General features: G+C 45.9%; 1 protein-coding gene across 8 annotated transcripts in view; it reads left to right on the top strand.

Annotated features, from left to right (window-relative positions):
* eif3c (eukaryotic translation initiation factor 3, subunit C) overlaps positions 1 to 22,263 on the top strand; it is a 29,061-nt gene extending 6,798 nt beyond the window's left edge. For 3 of the 8 annotated variants that reach the window (XM_041238816.1, XM_041238817.1, XM_041238824.1), the window contains 21 exons: positions 54 to 179; positions 1,629 to 1,680; positions 3,183 to 3,298; positions 4,430 to 4,545; positions 4,927 to 5,101; positions 5,307 to 5,410; positions 5,695 to 5,836; positions 5,940 to 6,065; positions 7,769 to 7,862; positions 9,508 to 9,704; positions 10,326 to 10,550; positions 11,740 to 11,931; positions 12,815 to 12,986; positions 14,070 to 14,229; positions 14,743 to 14,808; positions 15,265 to 15,352; positions 17,366 to 17,531; positions 19,620 to 19,673; positions 19,917 to 19,970; positions 20,081 to 20,119; positions 20,755 to 21,956. In XM_041238816.1, the coding sequence (XP_041094750.1) occupies positions 54 to 179; positions 1,629 to 1,680; positions 3,183 to 3,298; positions 4,430 to 4,545; positions 4,927 to 5,101; positions 5,307 to 5,410; positions 5,695 to 5,836; positions 5,940 to 6,065; positions 7,769 to 7,862; positions 9,508 to 9,704; positions 10,326 to 10,550; positions 11,740 to 11,931; positions 12,815 to 12,986; positions 14,070 to 14,229; positions 14,743 to 14,808; positions 15,265 to 15,352; positions 17,366 to 17,531; positions 19,620 to 19,673; positions 19,917 to 19,970; positions 20,081 to 20,119; positions 20,755 to 20,858 (2,568 nt within the window). In that variant the 3' untranslated portion in view covers positions 20,859 to 21,956. Of the gene's footprint in view, positions 1 to 53; positions 180 to 1,628; positions 1,681 to 3,182; positions 3,299 to 4,429; positions 4,546 to 4,926; positions 5,102 to 5,306; positions 5,411 to 5,694; positions 5,837 to 5,939; positions 6,066 to 7,768; positions 7,863 to 9,507; positions 9,705 to 10,325; positions 10,551 to 11,739; positions 11,932 to 12,814; positions 12,987 to 14,069; positions 14,230 to 14,742; positions 14,809 to 15,264; positions 15,353 to 17,365; positions 17,532 to 19,619; positions 19,674 to 19,916; positions 19,971 to 20,080; positions 20,120 to 20,725; positions 21,957 to 22,071 lie in introns of those variants that run through there. The other 5 variants (XM_041238819.1, XM_041238820.1, XM_041238821.1 and 2 more) reach the window with 5 other exon arrangements.
* The last annotated feature ends 554 nt before the right edge of the window (positions 22,264 to 22,817 follow it).

The following is a 22,817-nucleotide window of genomic DNA, read 5'->3' as shown; positions in this document are numbered from 1 at the left end:
TACTTTCTCTCTCTTCCCCCTCTCCTTTTTCTCTCCTTTCTCTCCCCTCTCAGCTGTGGGAGGACAAGGAAGGCAAGAAGAAAATGAACAAGAACAATGCGAAGGCTCTGAGCACCCTGAGACAGAAGATCAGGAAATACAACCGAGACTATGAGGCTGAGATCACACGCTACAAAGAGGTATAGAGAGACAGACACACACACACCCCCAGGACTGCGAGACTGAGATCACACGCTACAAAGAGGTATAGAGAGAGACACACACACACACACACCCCCAGGACTGCGAGACTGAGATCACACGCTACAAAGAGGTATAGAGAGAGAGAGAGACACACACACACACCCAGGACTGCGAGACTGAGATCACACGCTACAAAGAGGTATAGAGAGAAAGACACACACACACCCCCCCAGGACTGCGAGACTGAGATCACACGCTACAAAGAGGTATAGAGAGAGAGAGACACACACACACCCCCAGGACTGCGAGACTGAGATCACACGCTACAAAGAGGTATAGAGAGAGAGACACACACACACACCCCCAGGACTGCGAGACTGAGATCACACGCTACAAAGAGGTATAGAGAGAGACACACACACACACACACACCCAGGACTGCGAGACTGAGATCACACGCTACAAAGAGGTATAGAGAGAGACACACACACACACACCCAGGACTGCGAGACTGAGATCACACGCTACAAAGAGGTATAGAGAGAGAGACACACACACACACCCCCAGGACTGCGAGACTGAGATCACACGCTACAAAGAGGTATAGAGAGAAAGACACACACACACCCCCCCAGGACTGCGAGACTGAGATCACACGCTACAAAGAGGTATAGAGAGAGAGACACACACACACACCCCCCAGGACTGCGAGACTGAGATCACACGCTACAAAGAGGTATAGAGAGAGAGTAGAGAGAGAGAGAGAGAGAGAGAGAGAGAGAGAGAGAGAGAGAGAGAGAGAGAGAGAGAGACACACACACACACAAACCCAGGACTGCAAGACTGAGATCGCACACTATGGAGGTATATACAGAGAGAGAGAGAGAGAGAGAGACACACACACACACACAAACCCAGGACTGCAAGACTGAGATCGCACACTATGGAGGTATATACAGAGAGAGAGAGAGAGAGAGAGACACACACACACACAAACCCAGGACTGCAAGACTGAGATCGCACACTATGGAGGTATATACAGAGAGAGAGAGAGAGAGAGAGAGAGAGAGACACACACACACACAACCCAGGACTGCAAGACTGAGATCGCACACTATGGAGGTATATATACAGAGAGAGAGAGAGAGAGAGAGACACACACACACAAACCCAGGACTGCAAGACTGAGATCGCACACTATGGAGGTATATACATATACAGAGAGAGAGAGAGAGAGAGACGCGCACACAGGTGTATAGTTCCATTGATTCTAATACACCAGCCATTCAAACACACACTACAAAGAAAAATAATAATAATCTTGTTGATTTTTTTTTTTTTTTTTTTTTTAAGTTGTTACCGAAACAAAATATTCTAAAATACATCTGCAGCAACTTTGTTTGCAAACGTATTTATTTATAAAATTTTATAAATATCGTTTTCAGAACCCTGAGCAATCTGCTGATGAAGAGGAAGAAAAAGGTGAAGTTTCTGATGGTGAGAATTATTATTATTATTGTTATTATTATTATTATTATTACTATCTGGGATGGTAATAAGACTCCTATTGTATAGAGATTTCACCCACTTCAGTCTACTTGTGTGTTATTTTATATATGTCTGTTTCTTCTCAAACCCAAGTCATCTTGTATGTGTTTTATTTATTTCCCATTGGCCAAATGTTTTGCATCTCCTAGAATTTTAGGATTCAGACATTAAATAAAATATATAAATATATAAATTGGACTCTATGACTCTATGAAGCTGAGTGAGCTCATTCTATATAGAGGGTGTGGAATTCAATATGTTAACAAGGGAACATTATTCAGCAGCTTTCACTGGACTATATGAAGTTGAGGGAGTTCATTCTATATAGAGGGGGTGCAATTCAATATGTTAACAAGGGAACATTATTCAGCAGCTTTCACTGGACTCTATGAAGCTGAGGGAGTTCATTCTATATAGAGGGGGTGCAATTCAATATGTTAACAAGGGAACATTATTCAGCAGCTTTCACTGGACTCTATGAAGCTGAGGGAGTTCATTCTATATAGAGGGGGTGGAATTCAATATGTTAACAAGGGAACATTATTCAGCAGCTTTCACTGGACTCTATGAAGCTGAGGGAGTTCATTCTATATAGAGGGGGTGCAATTCAATATGTTAACAAGGGAACATTATTCAGCAGCTTTCACTGGACTCTATGAAGCTGAGGGAGTTCATTCTATATAGAGGGGGTGCAATTCAATATGTTAACAAGGGAACATTATTCAGCAGCTTTCACTGGACTCTATGAAGCTGAGGGAGTTCATTCTATATAGAGGGGGTGCAATTCAATATGTTAACAAGGGAACATTATTCAGCAGCTTTCACTGGACTCTATGAAGCTGGGGGAGTTCATTCTATATAGAGGGGGTGCAATTCAATATGTTAACAAGGGAACATTATTCAGCAGCTTTCACTGGACTCTATGAAGCTGAGGGAGTTCATTCTATATAGAGGGGGTGCAATTCAATATGTTAACAAGGGAACATTATTCAGCAGCTTTCACTGGACTCTATGAAGCTGAGGGAGTTCATTCTATATAGAGGGTGTGGAATTCAATATGTTAACAAGGGAACATTATTCAGCAGCTTTCACTGGACTCTATGAAGCTGAGTGAGTTCATTCTATATAGAGGGGGTGCAATTCAATATGTTAACAAGGGAACATTATTCAGCAGCTTTCACTGGACTCTATGGAGCTGAGGGAGTTCATTCTGCAGGGTGATGCAAAGCTGTACCGCCTCTCTCCTCTGTACCTGAACTCCACTCTGCCTGTTTTTATTATTATTGATTTCTGTTTTTTTTCTCTGTCTTTTTTTTTCAATTCAAATTCAAAAAAGGCTTTATTGGGATGACAAAATAAAATCGAGAGACAGTACAAACAGATAACCCCCTTGCCCGTCTGTATTGATTTCCTCTCTCTCTCTCTCTCTCTCTCTCTCTGTCTGGTCCCAGACTCTGCTGACAGTACAGAGGAGAAGGAGGAGGGGGATGTCGTCATGTCCGCCAGTGCGTTCCTGAAAAAGAGCGCTGAGGCTCCTCCTGACCCTCGGAAGTTCCTGAAGGGAGAGGTGAGGCCCTTCAGCGCCGCTGTGTGGGGGAGCGATCAGACCTGGTGCTAAGTGCTGGCCTTTTTTATTCCCAGTAAAGCAGGTTTAAAAGGCACTGAATCGCAAAAGGACACTCAGTACTGCATCTCCAGCCCCACCCCTTGCTCGCTGTATTTTTCACATACCTCTATAGACGTGCACACTGATAAATCCTCTCCTGATCACTCGTTTTATCACAGAATGGACAGTAGCCTGACCTCAGCACCACGTCACTGGACCCTCAGCTGATGCGCTATCCTTGCACTATAGCACTGCTGTCACTGTAGAGATAACTCTCTGTGATTCTAACTTGCTGCATCCTAGTTCATATTGGATTCTAGCAGTGTTATTCTTATACACGGCATCCTAGTTCATATTGGATTCTAGCAGTGTTATTATTATACACGGCATCCTAGTTCATATTGGATTCTAGCAGTGTTATTATTATACACGGCATCCTAGTTCATATTGGATTCTAGCAGTGTTATTATTATACACGGCATCCTAGTTCATATTGGATTCTAGCAGTGTTATTATTATACACGGCATCCTAGTTCATATTGGATTCTAGCAGTGTTATTATTATACACGGCATCCTAGTTCATATTGGATTCTAGCAGTGTTATTATTATACACGGCATCCTAGTTCATATTGTATTCTAGCAGTGTTATTATTATACACGGCATCCTAGTTCATATTGGATTCTAGCAGTGTTATTATTATACACGGCATCCTAGTTCATATTGGATTCTAGCAGTGTTATTATTATACACGGCATCCTAGTTCATATTGGATTCTAGCAGTGTTATTATTATACACGGCATCCTAGTTCATATTGGATTCTAGCAGTGTTATTATACACAGCATTCTAGTTCATATTGGATTCTAGCAGTGTTATTATTATGATACACAGCATGTAAACTACACTGTGTTTCAATATGAAGCTTGCACTGTAACCCTGTGCTGCCCTGTGACACCTGTGTGAGTCACCTGGGATAAACGTGTCTGCCAAATAAATGCATAATTTTAATAATAGTGATAACTCTGTCAGTTTACAGAGAGAGACCTGTGTTGTAATGTCTTGCTTTCTGTCTCTTCTCGCTCTCTCTCAGGATGATGAAGATGACTCCTCTGATGAAGACTGGGGCCCCGATGAGGACAGCGATGACTCGGAGAGCGGCGACGAGGACGGGAAGAACATCTCCATTGCATCCCGCTTCCTGAAGATGTGAGCGAGAGAGCGTGTGTGTGTGGAGAGAGAGAGAGAGAGAGAGCTCAGTGGCCTCCTGTTTTTTAGATGTGAAAGAAAGTCTTTGTGTATGTCAGTCTGGTTGTCTGTGTGTGTAGAGAGAGCGAGTGTGTTCGTCTGTCTGACTGTTTGGAGAGAGTGTGTTGTGGAGAGTGAGTGTGTGCATCTGTGTCTCTGGAGAGAGAAGAGAGAGTGTGCATCTCTGTCTCTGTGTGTGGAGAGAGATCACTCAATGGCCTCTCATTTCTTAAAGAAGTGAGAGTCGTTGTGTGTGTCAGGCTGTCTGTGTGTGTGTGTAGGGCTGTCTTTGCCTCCTCTCTGTTGACCCTGTCCCCCGCGTCTCTCTCCCCCCCCTCCCAGCCGGACACCCAGTGACGAGGCACAGAGTGCGATCGTGAAGAAGGAGGACAAGGCCAAGAAGAAGCAGGACAGGAAGATGAAGAGAGTGGAGGAGGAAGAGGAGGAGGGGGATGGGGCAGAGCCGGAGGGAGAGGGGGAGTGGGAGAAGGTGAAGGGAGGAGCACCCATGTCCAAGGTAAGGAGGGAGAAAGAGAGAGTGGGTGACGGAGAGGGGAAAAATATTTTTATTATACAACACATTCAGTGAGAGAAAGACAGGTCTCTTTACTGAGAGTGGCTGAAAATGTTATTCTTGTTTGCAACTCCTTGAAGGACTTGGAATTGATCAAAGGGGAACTGACCCCCTGTCACTGAGCCACTCCCTGTCTCCGTCTCTCTAGGAAAAGCCCAAGATGTTTGCTAAGGGCACAGAAATCAACAATGCCGTGGTGTTGAAAAAACTGCATGAGATCCTGCAGGCCAGAGGAAAGAAGGGAACAGACAGGTGAACTAAACTCAAGCTGTCAGCCTTTCTCAGCGTCTTCAGTGTAAATTCAATGGCAAACGTTTCCACTAGAAGTCTTTCTCAGCTTCAGGTTTACAATGAGGAATCAATATTTAAATACTTCTGTAGCTTACAGTAAGTGCAAATGAAATTACTAAGCTACAAAACTCTTGAGTCTTATTTCCCTCCTCGAAGCAGTAAGGGGGGAATGTAGAAATGAAGGATAAAAGAAGGTGAGAATTGAAATGCTTTTTTTTTTTTTTTTGTTGCTCGTCTGTTCTCAGGGCTGCCCAGATTGAGATGCTCCACACTTTGGCCACGATCTCCGCTGAGAATAACCTGGGGCAGGGGGTCCTGGTGAAGATCAAGTTCAACATCATCGCCTCCCTGTACGACTACAATCCCAACCTGGCCACTTTCATGAAGGTAAGAGCCAGCCTGGCCTCGGAGATCCCAGGGGGAAATCAGTCAATCGATCAATCGATCAATCGATCAATCAATCAATAATCCCAATGTGTGTGCGTCTCAGGCTGATATGTGGAAGACGTGCCTTGACTGCATTGACGAGCTTCTTGACATCCTGTTTGAGAACCAGAACATCTTCATCGGAGAAAACATCGCGGAGGACAGCGAGAATCTAGTCATCTCAGACCAGGTAATCCAGTAGACCTCTATACAGCTCTGCAGTGTTGAGAGTGGAGATCTCTTTCCTATAGACCTCTATACAGCTCTGCAGTGTTGAGATCTCTTTCCTGTAGACCTCTATACAGCTCTGCAGTGTTGAGAGTGGAGTTCTCTTTCCTATAGACCTCTATACAGCTCTGCAGTGTTGAGAGTGGAGATCTCTTTCCTGTAGACCTCTATACAGCTCTGCAGTGTTGAGAGTGGAGATCTGTTTCCTATAGACCTCTATACAGCTCTGCAGTGTTGAGAGTGGAGATCTCTTTCCTATAGACCTCTATACAGCTCTGCAGTGTTGAGAGTGATCTCTTTCCTATAGACCTCTATACAGCTCTGCAGTGTTGAGATCTCTTTCCTGTAGACCTCTATACAGCTCTGCAGTGTTGAGAGTGGAGATCTCTTTCCTATAGACCTCTATACAGCTCTGCAGTGTTGAGAGTCTCTTTCCTATAGACCTCTATACAGCTCTGCAGTGTTGAGAGTGGAGATCCCTTTCCTATAGACCTCTATACAGCTCTGCAGTGTTGAGAGTGGAGATCTTTCCTATAGACCTCTATACAGCTCTGCAGTGTTGAGAGTGATCTCTTTCCTATAGACCTCTATACAGCTCTGCAGTGTTGATCTCTTTTCTATAGACCTTTATACAGCTCTGCAGTGTTGATCTCTTTCCTATAGACCTCTATACAGCTCTGCAGTGTTGAGATCTCTTTCCTGTAGACCTCTATACAGCTCTGCAGTGTTGAGAGTGGAGATCTATTTCCTATAGACCTCTATACAGCTCTGCAGTGTTGAGAGTGGAGATTTCTTTCCTATAGACCTCTATACAGCTCTGCAGTGTTGAGAGTGGAGATCTCTTTCCTATAGACCTCTATACAGCTCTGCAGTGTTGAGAGTGGAGATCTCTTTCCTATAGACCTCTATACAGCTCTGCAGTGTTGAGAGTGGAGATCTCTTTCCTGTAGACCTCTATACAGCTCTGCAGTGTTGAGAGTGGAGATCTCTTTCCTATAGACCTCTATACAGCTCTGCAGTGTTGAGAGTGGAGATCTCTTTCCTATAGACCTCTATACAGCTCTGCAGTGTTGAGAGTGGAGATTTCTTTCCTATAGACCTCTATACAGCTCTGCAGTGTTGAGAGTGATCTCTTTCCTATAGACCTCTATACAGCTCTGCAGTGTTGAGATCTCTTTCCTGTAGACCTCTATACAGCTCTGCAGTGTTGAGAGTGGAGATCTCTTTCCTGTAGACCTCTATACAGCTCTGCAGTGTTGAGAGTGATCTCTTTCCTATAGACCTCTATACAGCTCTGCAGTGTTGAGATCTCTTTCCTGTAGACCTCTATACAGCTCTGCAGTGTTGAGTGGAGATCTCTTTTCTATGACCTCTATACAGCTTCTGCAGTGTTGAGATCTCTTTCCTGTAGACCTCTATACAGCTCTGCAGTGTTGAGTGGAGATCTATTTCCTATAGACCTCTATGCAGCTCTGCAGTGTTGAGAGTGGAGATCTCTTTCCTACAGACCTCTATACAGCTCTGCAGTGTGGAGAGTGGAGATCTCTTTCCTATAGACCTCTATACAGCTCTGCATTGTTGAGAGTGGAGTTCTCTTTGCTATAGACCTCTAAGGTAAGTGATTCAACTCTCCCCGTCTCTCTCTTTCTTTCTTTCTCTGTCCAGCCCTTTAGGGTGCGTGGTTGTATGCTGACTCTGGTGGAACGAATGGACGAAGAATTCTCCAAAATCATGCAGAACACCGACCCCCACTCCCAAGGTACCGCTCCGTCTGCCCTGTGTTTGTGCAAGACTAAAGCTTACAGCTCTGAGTACTCTGCTTGAATCTCTTAAGTCAAAGCATGTAAAGTTTACGTCTCTGCAAACCCATGTAAAGTTCACACCCCTCTCCCGGAGCATGTGAAAAACCTGTAAAAGTTTGTGAAGTTAAAACTTTTAATCTCTCTCTCTCAATAGATTGATAACTTAAAGTTTACCCTTTCAGTATTGCACCTCTCCCCTCTCGTTAAGTTTACACATCCCCTCGGAGTATGTTGAAAACCTGTAAAGTTTACACATCTTTGTAAAATTCACACTTTTTTTTTTGTAGTGGATCTCTCTCCCCCTCCCCCCCTCTCTCAGTATGTTTAACTTGTAAAGTTTACACCAGTGGATCTCCACTCTGGCCCTTGAGATCTGATCCAGTCCTGGTCTTTATTCCAGCCAGGTTCTAAATCAGTTAATTCCCTCTTAGAACCTTAAGCTAATTTTATTATAACCAGCTTGGAGTAAAAACCTGGACTGAATCTCAAGGGCCAGAGTTGAGTAGCACTGATTGACACTATCTCGTTAACTCTAGCTAGCTTACAGTTCTTCTCTCCCTCTCTCTCTCTGTCTCTGCTTCTCTGTGTTGATAAGCTGTAAAGTTTACACTGTCTCCCTCTCCCTCTCTCTCTCTGCTTCTCTGTGTTGATAAGCTGTAAAGTTTACACTGTCTCCCTCTCTCGATCGCTCTCTGCTTCTCTCTGTGTTGATAATCTGTAAAGTTTACACTCTCTCTCTCCCTCTCTCTCTCTGCTCTCTGTTTGAAGTTGACAGACATTTCAAATGTCAAAGTTTGACACTGTCTCTCTCCCTCTCATCGAAGAGTTCACTGTGTTGATAAGCTTCAAAATGTTTACACTGTCCTCGACAACTATTCGACATTTCAAATATGTTGACACGAGAGAGGGAGAGACAAACTATTGACAGCAAAGTGAGAGAGAGAGGGGAGGGAGAGAGAGGAGAGGTAGGGGAGCGAAGAGAGACGACAACTCTCGACATTTCAAATGTTGAGAGAATCTGTAAAGTTTAGAGAGAGAGAGAAGAGACTCTCTCTGACTTCTCTATGTTGATATGTCAAAGTTTACACTGTCCATCTCTCTCTCTCTCTCTCTCTCCCTCTCTCTCTCTGCTTCTCTCTGTTGATAAGCTGTAAAGTTTACACTGTCTCTCTCCCCTCTCTCTCTCTGCTTCTCTCTGTTGATAAGCTGTAAAGTTTACACTGTCTCTCTCCCTCTCTCTCTCTCTCTCTCTCTCTCTGCTTCTCTCTGTTGATAAGCTGTAAAGTTTACACTGTCTCTCTCTCTCTCCATCTCTCTCTGCTTCTCTCTGTTGATAAGCTGTAAAGTTTACACTGTCTCTCTCCCTCTCTCTCTCTCCCTCTCTCTTTCTGCTTCTCTCTGTTGATAAGCTGTAAAGTTTACACTGTCTCTCTCCCTCTCTCTCTCTGCTTCTCTCTGTTGATAAGCTGTAAAGTTTACACCGTCTCCCTCCTCCTCACTCTCTCTCTCTCTCTCTCTCTCTCTCTCTCTCTCTGCTTCTCTCTGTTGATAAGCTGTAAAGTTTACACCGTCTCCCTCCTCCTCACTCTCTCTCTCTCTCAGAGTACGTGGATAACCTGAAGGATGAGGCTCGGGTGTGCCAGATTGTGGACCGGCTCCAGCAGTACCTGGAACAGAAGGGCAGCACAGAGGAGGTGTGCCGTGTCTACCTGCGCAGGATCATGCACACTTACTACAAGTTCGACTACAAGGCCCACCGCCGCGCCCTCGCCAGCCAGCAGGGGGCGGAGGAGTCCAAGGTACAGGAGTGCAGAGGGACCAGACCCAGCAAAGAGCAGGGGTGCAATAAAAATAAGAATCGCTTTTTGAAAAGTGCCGCTAAACTGGTTTTGAAAGTTTTCAGCACCGGAGAGCCCGTATAGTGTTAGCCCAAGTATAGTGTTAACCCTTTGCAGTCTGTTTATTCAGCTCTTGTCAGGCGCGTCAGGTCCAATTTATTTTCACACGCGCTGTTTATAATATTTTTTTTTTTCAGAGTAAAACGGGTTTAAAAGGCACTGAATCGCAAAAGGACACTCAGTACTGCATCTCCAGCCCCGCTCCTTGTTCGGTGTATTTTTCACATACCTCTTTATAGACGTGCACACTGATAAATCCTGTCCGGACTGGAAAGACAACGAAAACACGCTCTCAAAACGATTAGAGGCAGACATACCCGACGCTTAGAAAAATACAGTAAAGCATTTATTCCAAGCCCTTTTCTAAATGTTTTGATTGAACCAGTTAAACCTCCTTCTGGACCCTGAAGTCGTTAGCGATCTCATTTTTCGCTGTTAAATGTGCCTGATGGTCCTCCCGGACCCTCGAGGGAGACACGCCCGACACTCAGAATACGTTCTTCCCTCCCTCCTCCCTTCCAGTCGGAGCAGGACCAGGCTGAGAGCGAGGGGGAGGACAGCGCTGTTCTGATGGACCGGCTCTGCAAGTTCATCTACTCCAAGGACCGGACCGACCGGATCAGAACCTGTGCCATCCTCTGCCACATCTATCACCACGCCCTCCACAACCGCTGGTACCAGGCCCGGGACCTGATGCTGATGAGCCACCTGCAGGACAACATCCAGCACGCAGACCCACCTGTGCAGGTAAACGCAGGCTAGAGAGTGTCACACACACCTGTACAGGTGATTGGAGAATAGACACACACCTGTGTGGGGAGAGAGAGGGAGAGGGAGTGAGAGAGAGAGGCTAGAGAGTGTCACACACACCTGTACAGGTGATTGGAGAATAGACACACACCTGTGTGGGGAGAGAGAGGGAGAGGGAGTGAGAGAGAGAGGCTAGAAAGTGTCACACACACCTGTACAGGTGATTGGAGAATAGACACACCGAGGGGGGAGGGAAGAGAGCAAGAGAGAGAGAGAGGGAGAGGGGGAAGAGAGAGGGGGGGGGGAGGGAGAGAGAGATGCACACAGGCAATGGTCAAGATGCATACGTACCGAAACACGCAGAGCAATTTCGCTGCACAGCTCGTCTGTCTCTTTTAAAGCTTCCACTAACAGATTGCAATGCCTTCAGTTCCTAGGAAACTATACACAGCAAAAACCAACCCAACATTATCCACTCTCGTGCTAGCCCTGCCGTCTTCGCGCTTAGAAAGCAAATGCAAAGCTATGCAGGTTGCAACACCCCAGTCCAGCTACAAATCCAAAAGGTGCCTATAATATCGAGCAAACTTATTCGTGCATTTCCTTGTTTTGATTTATCTGTACGGCTTTTATATTGGAAGTTTTAACACGTTCACAGAGTTTAACAATTGAGTGTTTTAACAGAATAGGAGTCAGTGTGATACCTCGAATATCGGCTAGGCGCGTTCAGTATCTTGTAGTGCGTGCGCGTGGCTGTGCAGCAGCTCAAAGGAACGTTAGTTAAAATGGTACCATTAAAGATGGTCCAGTATTTATTGAGATTGCACGACTTCATGAATAATCCCCTCAAAATACATTTTACTCTGTGTTAGTTAGTGGGTAAGGTCATCATAAGTTGACTTGGGGTGTGTGTGTGTAATATATGGCCAATAAACACTAGTAAATAATAATCACTAACCAATACAGCTTTCTTTCTTTCTGGCTCGCTCACTCCCTTGCTCTTTCTCTCTCTGTCTGCCTCTCCCCCTCCTCGCTCTCTCTTCCCCTCTCTCTCCCCTCTCTCTCTTGCTCGCACTCGCGCTGTCTTTCTCTCCCCTTCCTCTCTCTCTTGCTCTCTTCCCCCTCTCTCTCTCTCTCTCTCTCTCTCTCCTCTCCCCCCCCCCCCCCCCCCTCCTTCTCCTCACAGATCCTGTACAATCGCACTATGGTGCAGTTGGGAATCTGTGCGTTCAGGCAGGGCATGATCAAGGACGCCCACAATGCATTGCTGGACATCCAGTCCAGCGGCCGAGCCAAGGAGCTCCTGGGGCAGGGGCTGCTGATGAGGAACATGCAAGAGAGGAACCCGGAGCAAGAGAAGATCGAGAAGAGGAGACAGGTAGAGGAGAGGGAAGAGGGAGTGTGGGATAAGGGCTGCTGAAGAGACAGGAGAGTGTGGGGTCCCGCCAGCATTGCCCTGTGTGCAGCGGGCAATGCCAGCGCACTAGATTACAGCTTTCTATAGACGCTGCTGTGTTGGGTAGCTGCTGTAGTTCTGTCCAGGGTTTTATATCAGTGTTATACAGTGCGGTCCTGTCAGCATTGCCCTGTGTACAGCACACCACAGCCAGGCTCTGCCCAGCACACAGCAGGCAATGCCAGCGCACTAGATTACAGCTTTCTATAGACTCCACTGTGTTGGGTAGCTGCTGTAGTTCTGTCCAGGGTTTTATATCAGTGTTATACAGTGCGGTCCTGCCAGCATTGCCCTGTGTACAGCACAGCACAGCCAGGCTCTGCCCAGCACACAGCAGGCAATGCCAGCGCACTAGATTACAGCTTTCTATAGACTCCACTGTGTTGGGTAGCTGCTGTAGTTCTGTCCAGGGTTTTATATCAGTGTTATACAGTGCGGTCCTGCCAGCATTGCCCTGTGTACAGCACAGCACAGCCAGGCTCTGCCCAGCACACAGCGGGCAATGCCAGCGCACTAGATTACAGCTTTCTATAGACTCCACTGTGCTGGGTAGCTGCTGTAGTTCTGTCCAGGGTTTTATATCAGTGTTATACAGTGCGGTCCTGCCAGCATTGCCCTGTGTACAGCACAGCACAGCCAGGCTCTGCCCAGCACACAGCGGGCAATGTCAGCGCACTAGATTACAGCTTTCTATAGACGCCACTGTGTTGGGTAGCTGCTGTAGTTCTGTCCAGGGTTTTATATCAGTGTTATATAGACTCTGTGTTGGGTAGCTGTGTAGTATTTTATGTGTTTCCTCTCTCAGGTCCCCTTCCATATGCACATTAATCTGGAGCTGCTGGAGTGCGTGTATCTCGTCTCCGCGATGCTGCTGGAGATTCCCTACATGGCAGCGCACGAGTTCGATGCGCGCAGGAGAATGATCAGCAAGCAATTCCACCACCAGCTCAGAGTGGGAGAGAGACAGCCACTGCTGGGTAAGAGAGGGGGAGAGACAGCCACTGCTGGGTAAGAGAGGGGGAGAGACGGACACTGCTGGGTAAGAGAGGGGGGAGAGACGGACACTGCTGGGTAAGAGAGGGGGAGAGACGGCCACTGCTGGGTAAGAGACGGGGGAGAGACGGACACTGCTGGGTAAGAGAGGGGGAGAGACGGACACTGCTGGGTAAGAGAGGGGGAGAGACGGCCACTGCTGGGTAAGAGAGGGGGAGAGACGGCCACTGCTGGGTAAGAGACGGGGGAGAGACGGACACTGCTGGGTAAGAGAGGGGGAGAGACGGACACTGCTGGGTAAGAGAGGGGGAGAGACGGCCACTGCTGGGTAAGAGAGGGGGAGAGACGGACACTGCTGGGTAAGAGAGGGGGGAGAGACGGACACTGCTGGGTAAGAGAGGGGGAGAGACGGACACTGCTGGGTAAGAGAGGGGGAGAGACGGACACTGCTGGGTAAGAGAGGGGGAGAGACGGACACTGCTGGGTAAGAGAGGGGGAGAGACGGACACTGCTGGGTAAGAGAGGGGGAGAGACGGCCACTGCTGGGTAAGACCACTGCTGGGTAAGAGAGGGGGAGAGACGGGCACTGCTGGGTAAGAGAGGGGGAGAGACGGACACTGCTGGGTAAGAGAGGGGGAGAGACGGACACTGCTGGGTAAGAGACAGGGGGGAGAGACGGACACTGCTGGGTAAGAGAAGGAGGGGAGGGAGGAGTGAGGGAGACACTGCTGAGTAAAAGAGGAGGAGGGGGTGGAGAGAAGGAGAAAGTGAGGGAGACACTGCTGAGTAAGAGAGGGGGAGAGGGCGGTAAAGGGGGTGGTGTGGCAGCCACAAGTTGGTGAGAGGGAGGGAGGGAGGAATGGAAAGGGAGAATGAAAGAGAGCTGCTGCTGCTGGGTAAGCAAGGGGTGATTAACCACAGGCCAAACTGAAACAGTGTGCAATAATTCATCCCTTAATGATAAGCATTCTGGAAACAAAATGTGCTAGTGGCTAACTATCCCATCCTTCCTTCCTCTTCCTTTTCTTATTTTTCCTCCCTTTTTCTTTCCCTCTCTCTCCCCTCAGGTCCTCCCGAGAGCATGAGAGAGCACGTTGTGGCCGCCTCGAAGGCCATGAAGATGGGAGACTGGAAGACCTGCCACGCCTACATCATCAACGAGAAGATGAACAGCAAAGTGTGGGACCTGTTCCCAGAGTCACAGAGAGTCACCGAGATGCTGGTCAGGTGAGAGGGAGAGAGAGCGGTCAGTACACAGAGCAGGGAGTGAAATCAGACTCCTGTTGCACAGCAGTGTCACCCATTCCAGGTTTTACTAGCAGCTTGATCAACCCCAGTGTGTCTAGCTAACAAGCTCAGGTGTGTCTGATTATTAAACTCCTAGTGAAACCAGGACTGGATCACACCGCTGTGCAGCGGGAGTCTTCTTTCCATCTCTGCAGTGCAGTAGAGACTGGGGCGGGATTTGGTTGCTGAAGCTTGCATTGTCAGTGAGAAGAATTTCTCAGAGAGCCCCTTCGAGGTTGTCCAGGTCTTCAACCTTTGAGTAGTACAAACGTGTTTGCAACTTTTAACCCTTTGTCAGGCACGTGTGGGGTCCAATTTGAAAAAACCCATTCCACCCCCCTCCCCACTCTCTCCATGTGAAGAAGCGTCTCCTTCCCTCTGTGGAGGGAGATAGATGCTGGGGATACATGCTAGCCATGCAAGAGGTTTTTTTAATTTATTTTCTCTTTGCAGGAAAATCCAGGAGGAATCTCTGCGTACTTATCTGTTCACCTACAGCAGTGTCTACGATGCGATCAGGTAAACGCAGACACAGCTGAGAAACATGCAGGCACGTGCTGCTGATGTACGTCACGGCCATCGGATTTATATCACACTGCTAGCTCTGAATCATCTGGATTTGCAGCAGTGGCGATGGGGGGTGGATGTCACTGACAGGCTTATTTCATTGACTCCTCTCCCTCTCCCCCTCTTTCTCCCTTGCTCCCACCTCTCTCCTCTCCTCTCTCCCTATTCCCCTCTCTCCCTCGCTCTCCTCTCTCGCTCCCACGTCCTCTCTCCTTTGCTTTCCTCTCTCCCTCGCTGTCCTCTCTCTCTTGCTCCCTCGCACTTCTCTCTCCCACCTCTCCTCTCCTCTCCCCCATGTCTCCCTATGTTCCCTTTGTTACTCTGTCCTCGTGTCTCCCTGTCTCTGTCTCTCTCTCTCCCCCCTCCTCTCTCCCTCCCTGTCCCCTGTCTGTCCCCCTGTCTCTGCAGTATGCGGATGCTGTCCGAGATGTTCATGCTGGAGCTGCACACGGTCCACAGCATCATCAGCAAGATGATCATCAGCGAAGAGCTCATGGTAAAGTGTTCATTTCGTTCCATTGTTTCTTTATTATTGCAGGGCTGGGAATCAGACACCTATTGCACAGCAGTGTCACCCAGTCCAGGTTTTACTACCAGCTTGATCAGCCCCAGTGTGTCTAGGAAACAAGCTCAGGTGTGTCTGATTATTAAACTCCTAGTGAAACCAGGACTGGATCACACTGCTGTGCAGCGGGAGTCTGATTATTAAACTCCTAGTGAAAGCAGGACTGGATCACACTGCTGTGCAGCGGGAGTCTGATTATTAAACTCCTAGTGAAACCAGGACTGGATCACACTGCTGTGCAGCGGGAGTCTGATTCCCATCCCTGTAATTTCTTTTTCATTCCTTCACTTTTTCATTCTGTCACAGTCACTCCAGCGTGTCGTGGTCAAGGATGAGTGATCTAGTGATTTAAAAAGAAACCAAAAACAATTCGTCAATGTCCATTTATAAACCTTATTTTTTTTTCAAAAATGGATGTGTTATAATAGTGATAAGTTTCTTTTGATGCTCGGTATAGCATTTGAATGTGAAGGAGCCAAACCGTTTAGGGTACATAAGAACCTTTTATATTGTATCGTGTTACGTGTTTCCATGTATTGCTACAACTGTTAACGTAAGGTGTGTGTGTGTGTGTTTGTTTTTTTTACATTTTGACTACTTTTTAAAAAAAGCTTTTAAACTGCATTCCCTGTCTCAAGCTGGCTTCCCATGTACCTGCATGGACCTCTCAGAACTACATTTCCCATCATCCTCCTGCTCACATATGCAACAGAGATGGATTTACCAGTGAGCAGGAGGATGATGGGAAATGTAGTTCTGAGCACGGGTACATGGGAAGCCATCTTGAGGCAGGGAATGCAATTTAAAAACTTTTAAAAAGTGGTCAAAAATGTAAAAATAAATAAGTAAATAGTTAACCCTTTCCAGTCCGACGTCTGGACCCTGTCCCACGTCATCAAAAAAACGTCAAGCGCAGGTCTCTATTCGTTTTTTCTCCGGAAAAAGCAGAGAAAACCTTTCTCCGGAAAAAGCAGAGAAAACCTTTCAGTAGCCGAGTGAGACCGTCAGGAGCCGAAAAAAAGTGTGTATCTCATAGTCCCATCCACTACAGAGATAACACAGACACAAACAAAGGAGACAGCTGCTTCTGCATCCAGCGCTCAAAGAACATCACGGACATCTGAAGAGCTTTCTGAGATGTTACAGCAATAAAATAATGACTCTGATCACATTATTGAGGAGTTTGGTGATAAAACGAGTGATCAGGAGAGGATTTATCAGTGAGCACGTCTATAAAGAGGTATGTGAAAAATACAGTGAACAAGGGGTGTGGCTGGAGATGCAGTAGTGAGCGCCCCCTGTGGTCCGGCCGGTCGCCTGCGGGCTTGCCTCTAAGCTGCCCGGAGCTGTCCTCCAACGCTGTAGCTCTGAGGAGGCTGAGTCTGCAGCGTGTAAAGAAACGAGCGGCTGACGGCACACGCTTCGGAGGACAGCGTGTGTTCATTTTCGCCTCTTCCGAGTCAGCGCGGGGGGTGCCAGCGGTGGGCTGAGCCTAAAAATAATTGAGCATTTTAAATTGGGAGAAAATAACAAAAAAATTGGCAACGGCTGTAATTAAATATATATTTTAAACAGCACGTGTGAAAATAAACTGGACCCAATGCGCCTGACAAGGGCTGAATAAATAGACCGCAAAGCGTTAAAACAATACACACACCTTACATAAACAGTTGTAGCGACAAATGGGAACATGTAGCAAAATAAAATAAAAAGGTCCTTGCGTACCCTTTTAAATGGTGTGTGAGTGATAAGCATGACCTTCGGCCCCACACTGTACAGGAAGCCAGTGTAGGGCTGCCAGTACTGGGGTAATGTGATCATTCTTCTTTCCTGAATAATACAGTGCTGCAGTTTAATAAAGTAACCTAGACCGGTCCTGAGCAATGCCACAGCATTGTAACTGGTGTGCAGGCGCTGTGAAAGCCTCTCTGTCGCCCCCTCCAGGCTTCGCTGGACCAGCCCACTCAGACGGTGATGATGCACCGCACTGAGCCCACCTCCCTGCAGAACGTGGCCCTCCAGCTCGCGGAGAAACTGGGGGGGCTGATGGAGAACAACGAGAGGGTCTTCGACCTCAAACAGGGCATCTACGGGGGCTACTTCAACAGGGGTAAGAGGGGGGGGTAAGGGGGGGGGGGGGGGCCCCCATTGACGCGACCCCCGTCTTCCTTCCCCCGTTGGCAGGATTGACTTCCTCCATTGAAGGAGGTTGGGAGTGTTGCACAAGTCCCCCATAACTGTGTGGGGGCAGCAGGAGGGAGGGGGTAGTGGGGGTAACAGCATGGGGTAGGAGGGAGGGTGGCAAGGGGGTAGCTCTACTGGGGCTAAAGAGTAGGGGAGGAATGCGCTGGGGCAGGGTGAATGGGGGCAAGAGAGTAGGGTAAAAAAACTTCCCGTTTCACGGAAGTCCTGCGATTATGAGACGTGGTTTGCAAAGACGCAGTGGCCTGCGCTGCGTGCGTTTCACTTGCTCAGTTTGTCAGTTTTTCATGAAGTATCTGGAGAACTACAAAGCGCTGGTGTGGAATTCAATATGTTAACAAGGGAACATTATTCAGCAGCTTTCACTGGACTCTATGAAGCTGAGGGAGTTCATTCTATATAGAGGGGGTGCAATTCAATATGTTAACAAGGGAACATTATTCAGCAGCTTTCACTGGACTCTATGAAGCTGAGTGAGTTCATTCTATATAGAGGGGGTGCAATTCAATATGTTAACAAGGGAACATTATTCAGCAGCTTTCACTGGACTCTATGAAGCTGAGGGAGTTCATTCTATATAGAGGGGGTGCAATTCAATATGTTAACAAGGGAACATTATTCAGCAGCTTTCACTGGACTCTATGAAGCTGAGGGAGTTCATTCTATATAGAGGGGGTGCAATTCAATATGTTAACAAGGGAACATTATTCAGCAGCTTTCACTGGACTCTATGAAGCTGAGGGAGTTCATTCTATATAGAGGGGGTGCAATTCAATATGTTAACAAGGGAACATTATTCAGCAGCTTTCACTGGACTCTATGAAGCTGAGGGAGTTCATTCTATATAGAGGGGGTGCAATTCAATATGTTAACAAGGGAACATTATTCAGCAGCTTTCACTGGACTCTATGAAGCTGAGGGAGTTCATTCTATATAGAGGGGGTGCAATTCAATATGTTAACAAGGGAACATTATTCAGCAGCTTTCACTGGACTCTATGAAGCTGAGGGAGTTCATTCTATATAGAGGGGGTGCAATTCAATATGTTAACAAGGGAACATTATTCAGCAGCTTTCACTGGACTCTATGAAGCTGAGGGAGTTCATTCTATATAGAGGGGGTGCAATTCAATATGTTAACAAGGGAACATTATTCAGCAGCTTTCACTGGACTCTATGAAGCTGAGGGAGTTCATTCTATATAGAGGGGGTGCAATTCAATATGTTAACAAGGGAACATTATTCAGCAGCTTTCACTGGACTCTATGAAGCTGAGGGAGTTCATTCTATATAGAGGGGGTGCAATTCAATATGTTAACAAGGGAACATTATTCAGCAGCTTTCACTGGACTCTATGAAGCTGAGGGAGTTCATTCTATATAGAGGGGGTGCAATTCAATATGTTAACAAGGGAACATTATTCAGCAGCTTTCACTGGACTCTATGAAGCTGAGGGAGTTCATTCTATATAGAGGGGGTGCAATTCAATATGTTAACAAGGGAACATTATTCAGCAGCTTTCACTGGACTCTATGAAGCTGAGGGAGTTCATTCTATATAGAGGGGGTGCAATTCAATATGTTAACAAGGGAACATTATTCAGCAGCTTTCACTGGACTCTATGAAGCTGAGGGAGTTCATTCTATATAGAGGGGGTGCAATTCAATATGTTAACAAGGGAACATTATTCAGCAGCTTTCACTGGACTCTATGAAGCTGAGGGAGTTCATTCTATATAGAGGGGGTGCAATTCAATATGTTAACAAGGGAACATTATTCAGCAGCTTTCACTGGACTCTATGAAGCTGAGGGAGTTCATTCTATATAGAGGGGGTGCAATTCAATATGTTAACAAGGGAACATTATTCAGCAGCTTTCACTGGACTCTATGAAGCTGAGGGAGTTCATTCTATATAGAGGGGGTGCAATTCAATATGTTAACAAGGGAACATTATTCAGAACCAAAATAATCATGTGAATAATCCTTTTCATTTCAGAGCAGAGAGGAGGATACCAAGGAGGCTACCAGCAAAGGCAAGGTTACCAGAGAGGTAAACAGTTACTGTTGTTTTATTTCAGGCTAGGAGTCGATGTTTCCATACCGAGTCTCGCTCGTGTGGACTGCTTTATTGACAAACGTTTCCACTAGAAGTCTTTCTCAGCGTCTTCAGTGTAAATTCAATAATACAAGAAACGCACAGTTTTTGCAGCTTAAAGTACAGAGATGAATTCCTTCAATAACTGGGTAGGGAAATAAAACTATTATTATTAATAATCTTTTTGTTTTATTTCAGATCAGAGAGGAGGCTACCAAGGAGGCTACCAACAGAAGCAAGGCTACCAGAGAGGTACATTTTATTTTTATAAATAATCTGGAAATTGACATTTCCCTACCAGGTCGCTCTCTAATGGCAAGTTACCTTAAAAAAAAAAAAAAACGTAATCATTTTTATTTTAGATCAGAGAGGAGGGTACCAGAAGCAAGGTTACCAGAGAGGTAAAACCAAAAGAAAAAGATCATAATGAACAAAATGTATAAAACTGCCTTGCCTCTCGCTGTCATTCTGTACAGTAAACTGTCTCGAGTCTCGGTTTACAGGGGTACTTGCAAAAGTTTCGACCGTGGCTGGTTTCTTTAATTATTTTTTTAATCGCCTAGAATTTTAGGATTAAGACATCATTTGAAAACAAACCTGTATGAAGAATTTAGATCTTTTATATCTTCTATATAGAGGGGGTGCAATTCAATATGTTAACAAGGGAACATTATTCAGCAGCTTTCACTGGACTCTATGAAGCTGAGGGAGTTCATTCTATATAGAGGGGGTGGAATTCAATATGTTAACAAGGGAACATTATTCAGCAGCTTTCACTGGACTCTATGAAGCTGAAGGAGTTCATTCTATATAGACGGGGTGGAATTCAATATGTTAACAAGAGAACATTATTCAGTAGCTTTCACTGGACTCTGAAGCAAAATTAGTTTGTTCTACAGGGTGATGCAAAACTTTTGACCAGAGCTTCATAAGCAGTAGGATTGTGTTTTAATTTTATACTCATGATTCATTTTTATGAACTAATAAATGTCTCGTGACTGTGCCAGACTGCAGTCGAATTCCCTTTCACTTTTAGGTAGACGATATTTACGAATGGTGCTGTACTCCAGGATAGACAGGCTTGGCGCGGGACTTCGCATCGTTGATTTGTTTGAGCAGGAATTTGGTCAGGACCCATAGAAGTTCTACAGCGTGCTGGTTTTGTATTGGGGGGGGGTCTGGATTCAGCAGGTTTTGCTGTAGCTGTGAATCTATTGATCGGTCTTGAGGGTTCTCAAGACTCTGATTAAACTGCAGGACCGTTTTATGCGGTTATTGAGGTGGAACTTGGTATGGGACCCCCTTCAGCGCACAAGCTGATTAGGATCAGAATTCAGGGTGTGTCTGTCACAATTACATTTAACAATTTATATTATACTGGTAGAGCTTAGTCTTTTTTTTCTCCTTCCTTTCTTTCGTTCTTTCTTTCTTTGAAACAGCCTGACTAACATTGGGGTCTATGGGGGAGAAACAGCCTGTTCTTTAACATTGGGGTCTATGAGGAGAAACAGCCTGTTCTTTAACATTGGGGTCTATGGGATGAGAAACAGTCTGGCTTTCCCATTGGAGTCTATGGGGGTAACCACCTATATAAAAAAAAGGGTTACATTATTAAACATTATTTAAAAAGCCCTTTTTAAATGTTTTTTTTTTTTTTCAAACATTATAAAACATTTTTTTTTTTTTTTAATTATAGTATTTTCCCATTTATTGCACTGTTTTTAAGACTCTAGAACCCATCCAGTAAGCGTTGCATTGCTGTGCTGTATCCTTGTGTTACTCGGCAGGCTGTAGGTTGCAGGGGCACACGTCTATTAAAAGCTAGTGTTGTGCGATGCCTCGATACGATACCACGCACGGCATCATGATATTCAGTACTGTCGCCGTACTTTGGGGCTTCTGTCCCATTATTTGTTAAATGGCTGCCAAACTGTGCAAGAGGCTGATACACAATTAGTAAGAGGCGCAGAACGCTTGCGGTTTAATTATATTTTTCTGCTGAAAACAAGGTGGTGTGTATTCAGAGGTCGTTGTCACAGACTGTAAAATGAAATCTGGGAAGAAAGGACACAGCACTTAAAGAGAATGCTGCCTTTTACACTGTTGCATATAAAGAGAGAACTGGGTTTTGGCTAGTTTCAAATATATCTACAAGAAATTATTTTTCTCTCTCCTTTTTCTGTCTCCTCTATTTCTGCCTGTTTCTCTTTCTCTCCCTTTCTTTTTTCCTTTCTTGTTTCTCTTGCTCTCTCCCTCTCCTTTATTTCTTTCTTACTCTGTCTCTCTGTCTCTCCCTTTTTCTTCCTCTCCCTCCCTTGCCTTTCTCAATATAATTGTTTCTTCTGCTTTACAGATCAGAGAGGAGGCTACCAGAGAGGAGGCTACAGGCAGTAGAACCAGAGCTCTTACTGAACAGAACCACACAGCTGCACGCTGTGGACTTCTATTAGGAAATCTAACATTCATTCTAGGGCTGGGAATCAGACTCCCGTTGCACAGCAGTGTGATCCAGTCCTGCTTTCACTAGGAGTTTAATAATCAGACTCCCGCTGCACAGCAGTTTGATCCAGTCCTGGGTTCACTAGGAGTTTAATAATAAGACACATCTGATCTTGTTACCTAGACACACTGGGGGCTGATCAAGCTGGTAGTAAAACCTGGACTGGATCACACTGCTGTGCAACAGGAGTCTGATTCCCATCCCTGCTTTCATTTACTCAGCTGTTTGATGCTTTAATGAGGGTGTGGTGTTTTGCTTCAACATAAAAAATAAAATAGATTTTTTTTTGTGGTTGATTTTTGTTGTCTTCCTTAACTTGAATTTAGAAATACTTCAAGAAACATAATAAGTTCAATGAATGACAAAACATTTCGACCGCAAGACCAATTTTTCAGTGTTGTGCTGGGCAGAGCCTGGCTGTGCTGTGCTGTACACAGGGCAGTGCTGGCAGGACCGCACTGTATAACACTGATATAAAACCCTGGACAGAACTACAGCAGCTACCCAACACAGTGGCGTCTATAGAAAGCTGTAATCTAGTGCGCTGGCATTGCCTGCTGTGTGCTGGGCAGAGCCTGGCTGTGCTGTGCTGTACACAG

This window comes from Polyodon spathula, chromosome 50, assembly GCF_017654505.1.
Source record: "Polyodon spathula isolate WHYD16114869_AA chromosome 50, ASM1765450v1, whole genome shotgun sequence".
In the NCBI taxonomy this organism is placed as follows: Eukaryota; Metazoa; Chordata; class Actinopteri; order Acipenseriformes; family Polyodontidae; genus Polyodon; species Polyodon spathula.
The sequence above is the reverse complement of the archived record's forward strand: the minus strand, read 5'-3'. Positions and strand labels throughout refer to the sequence as shown.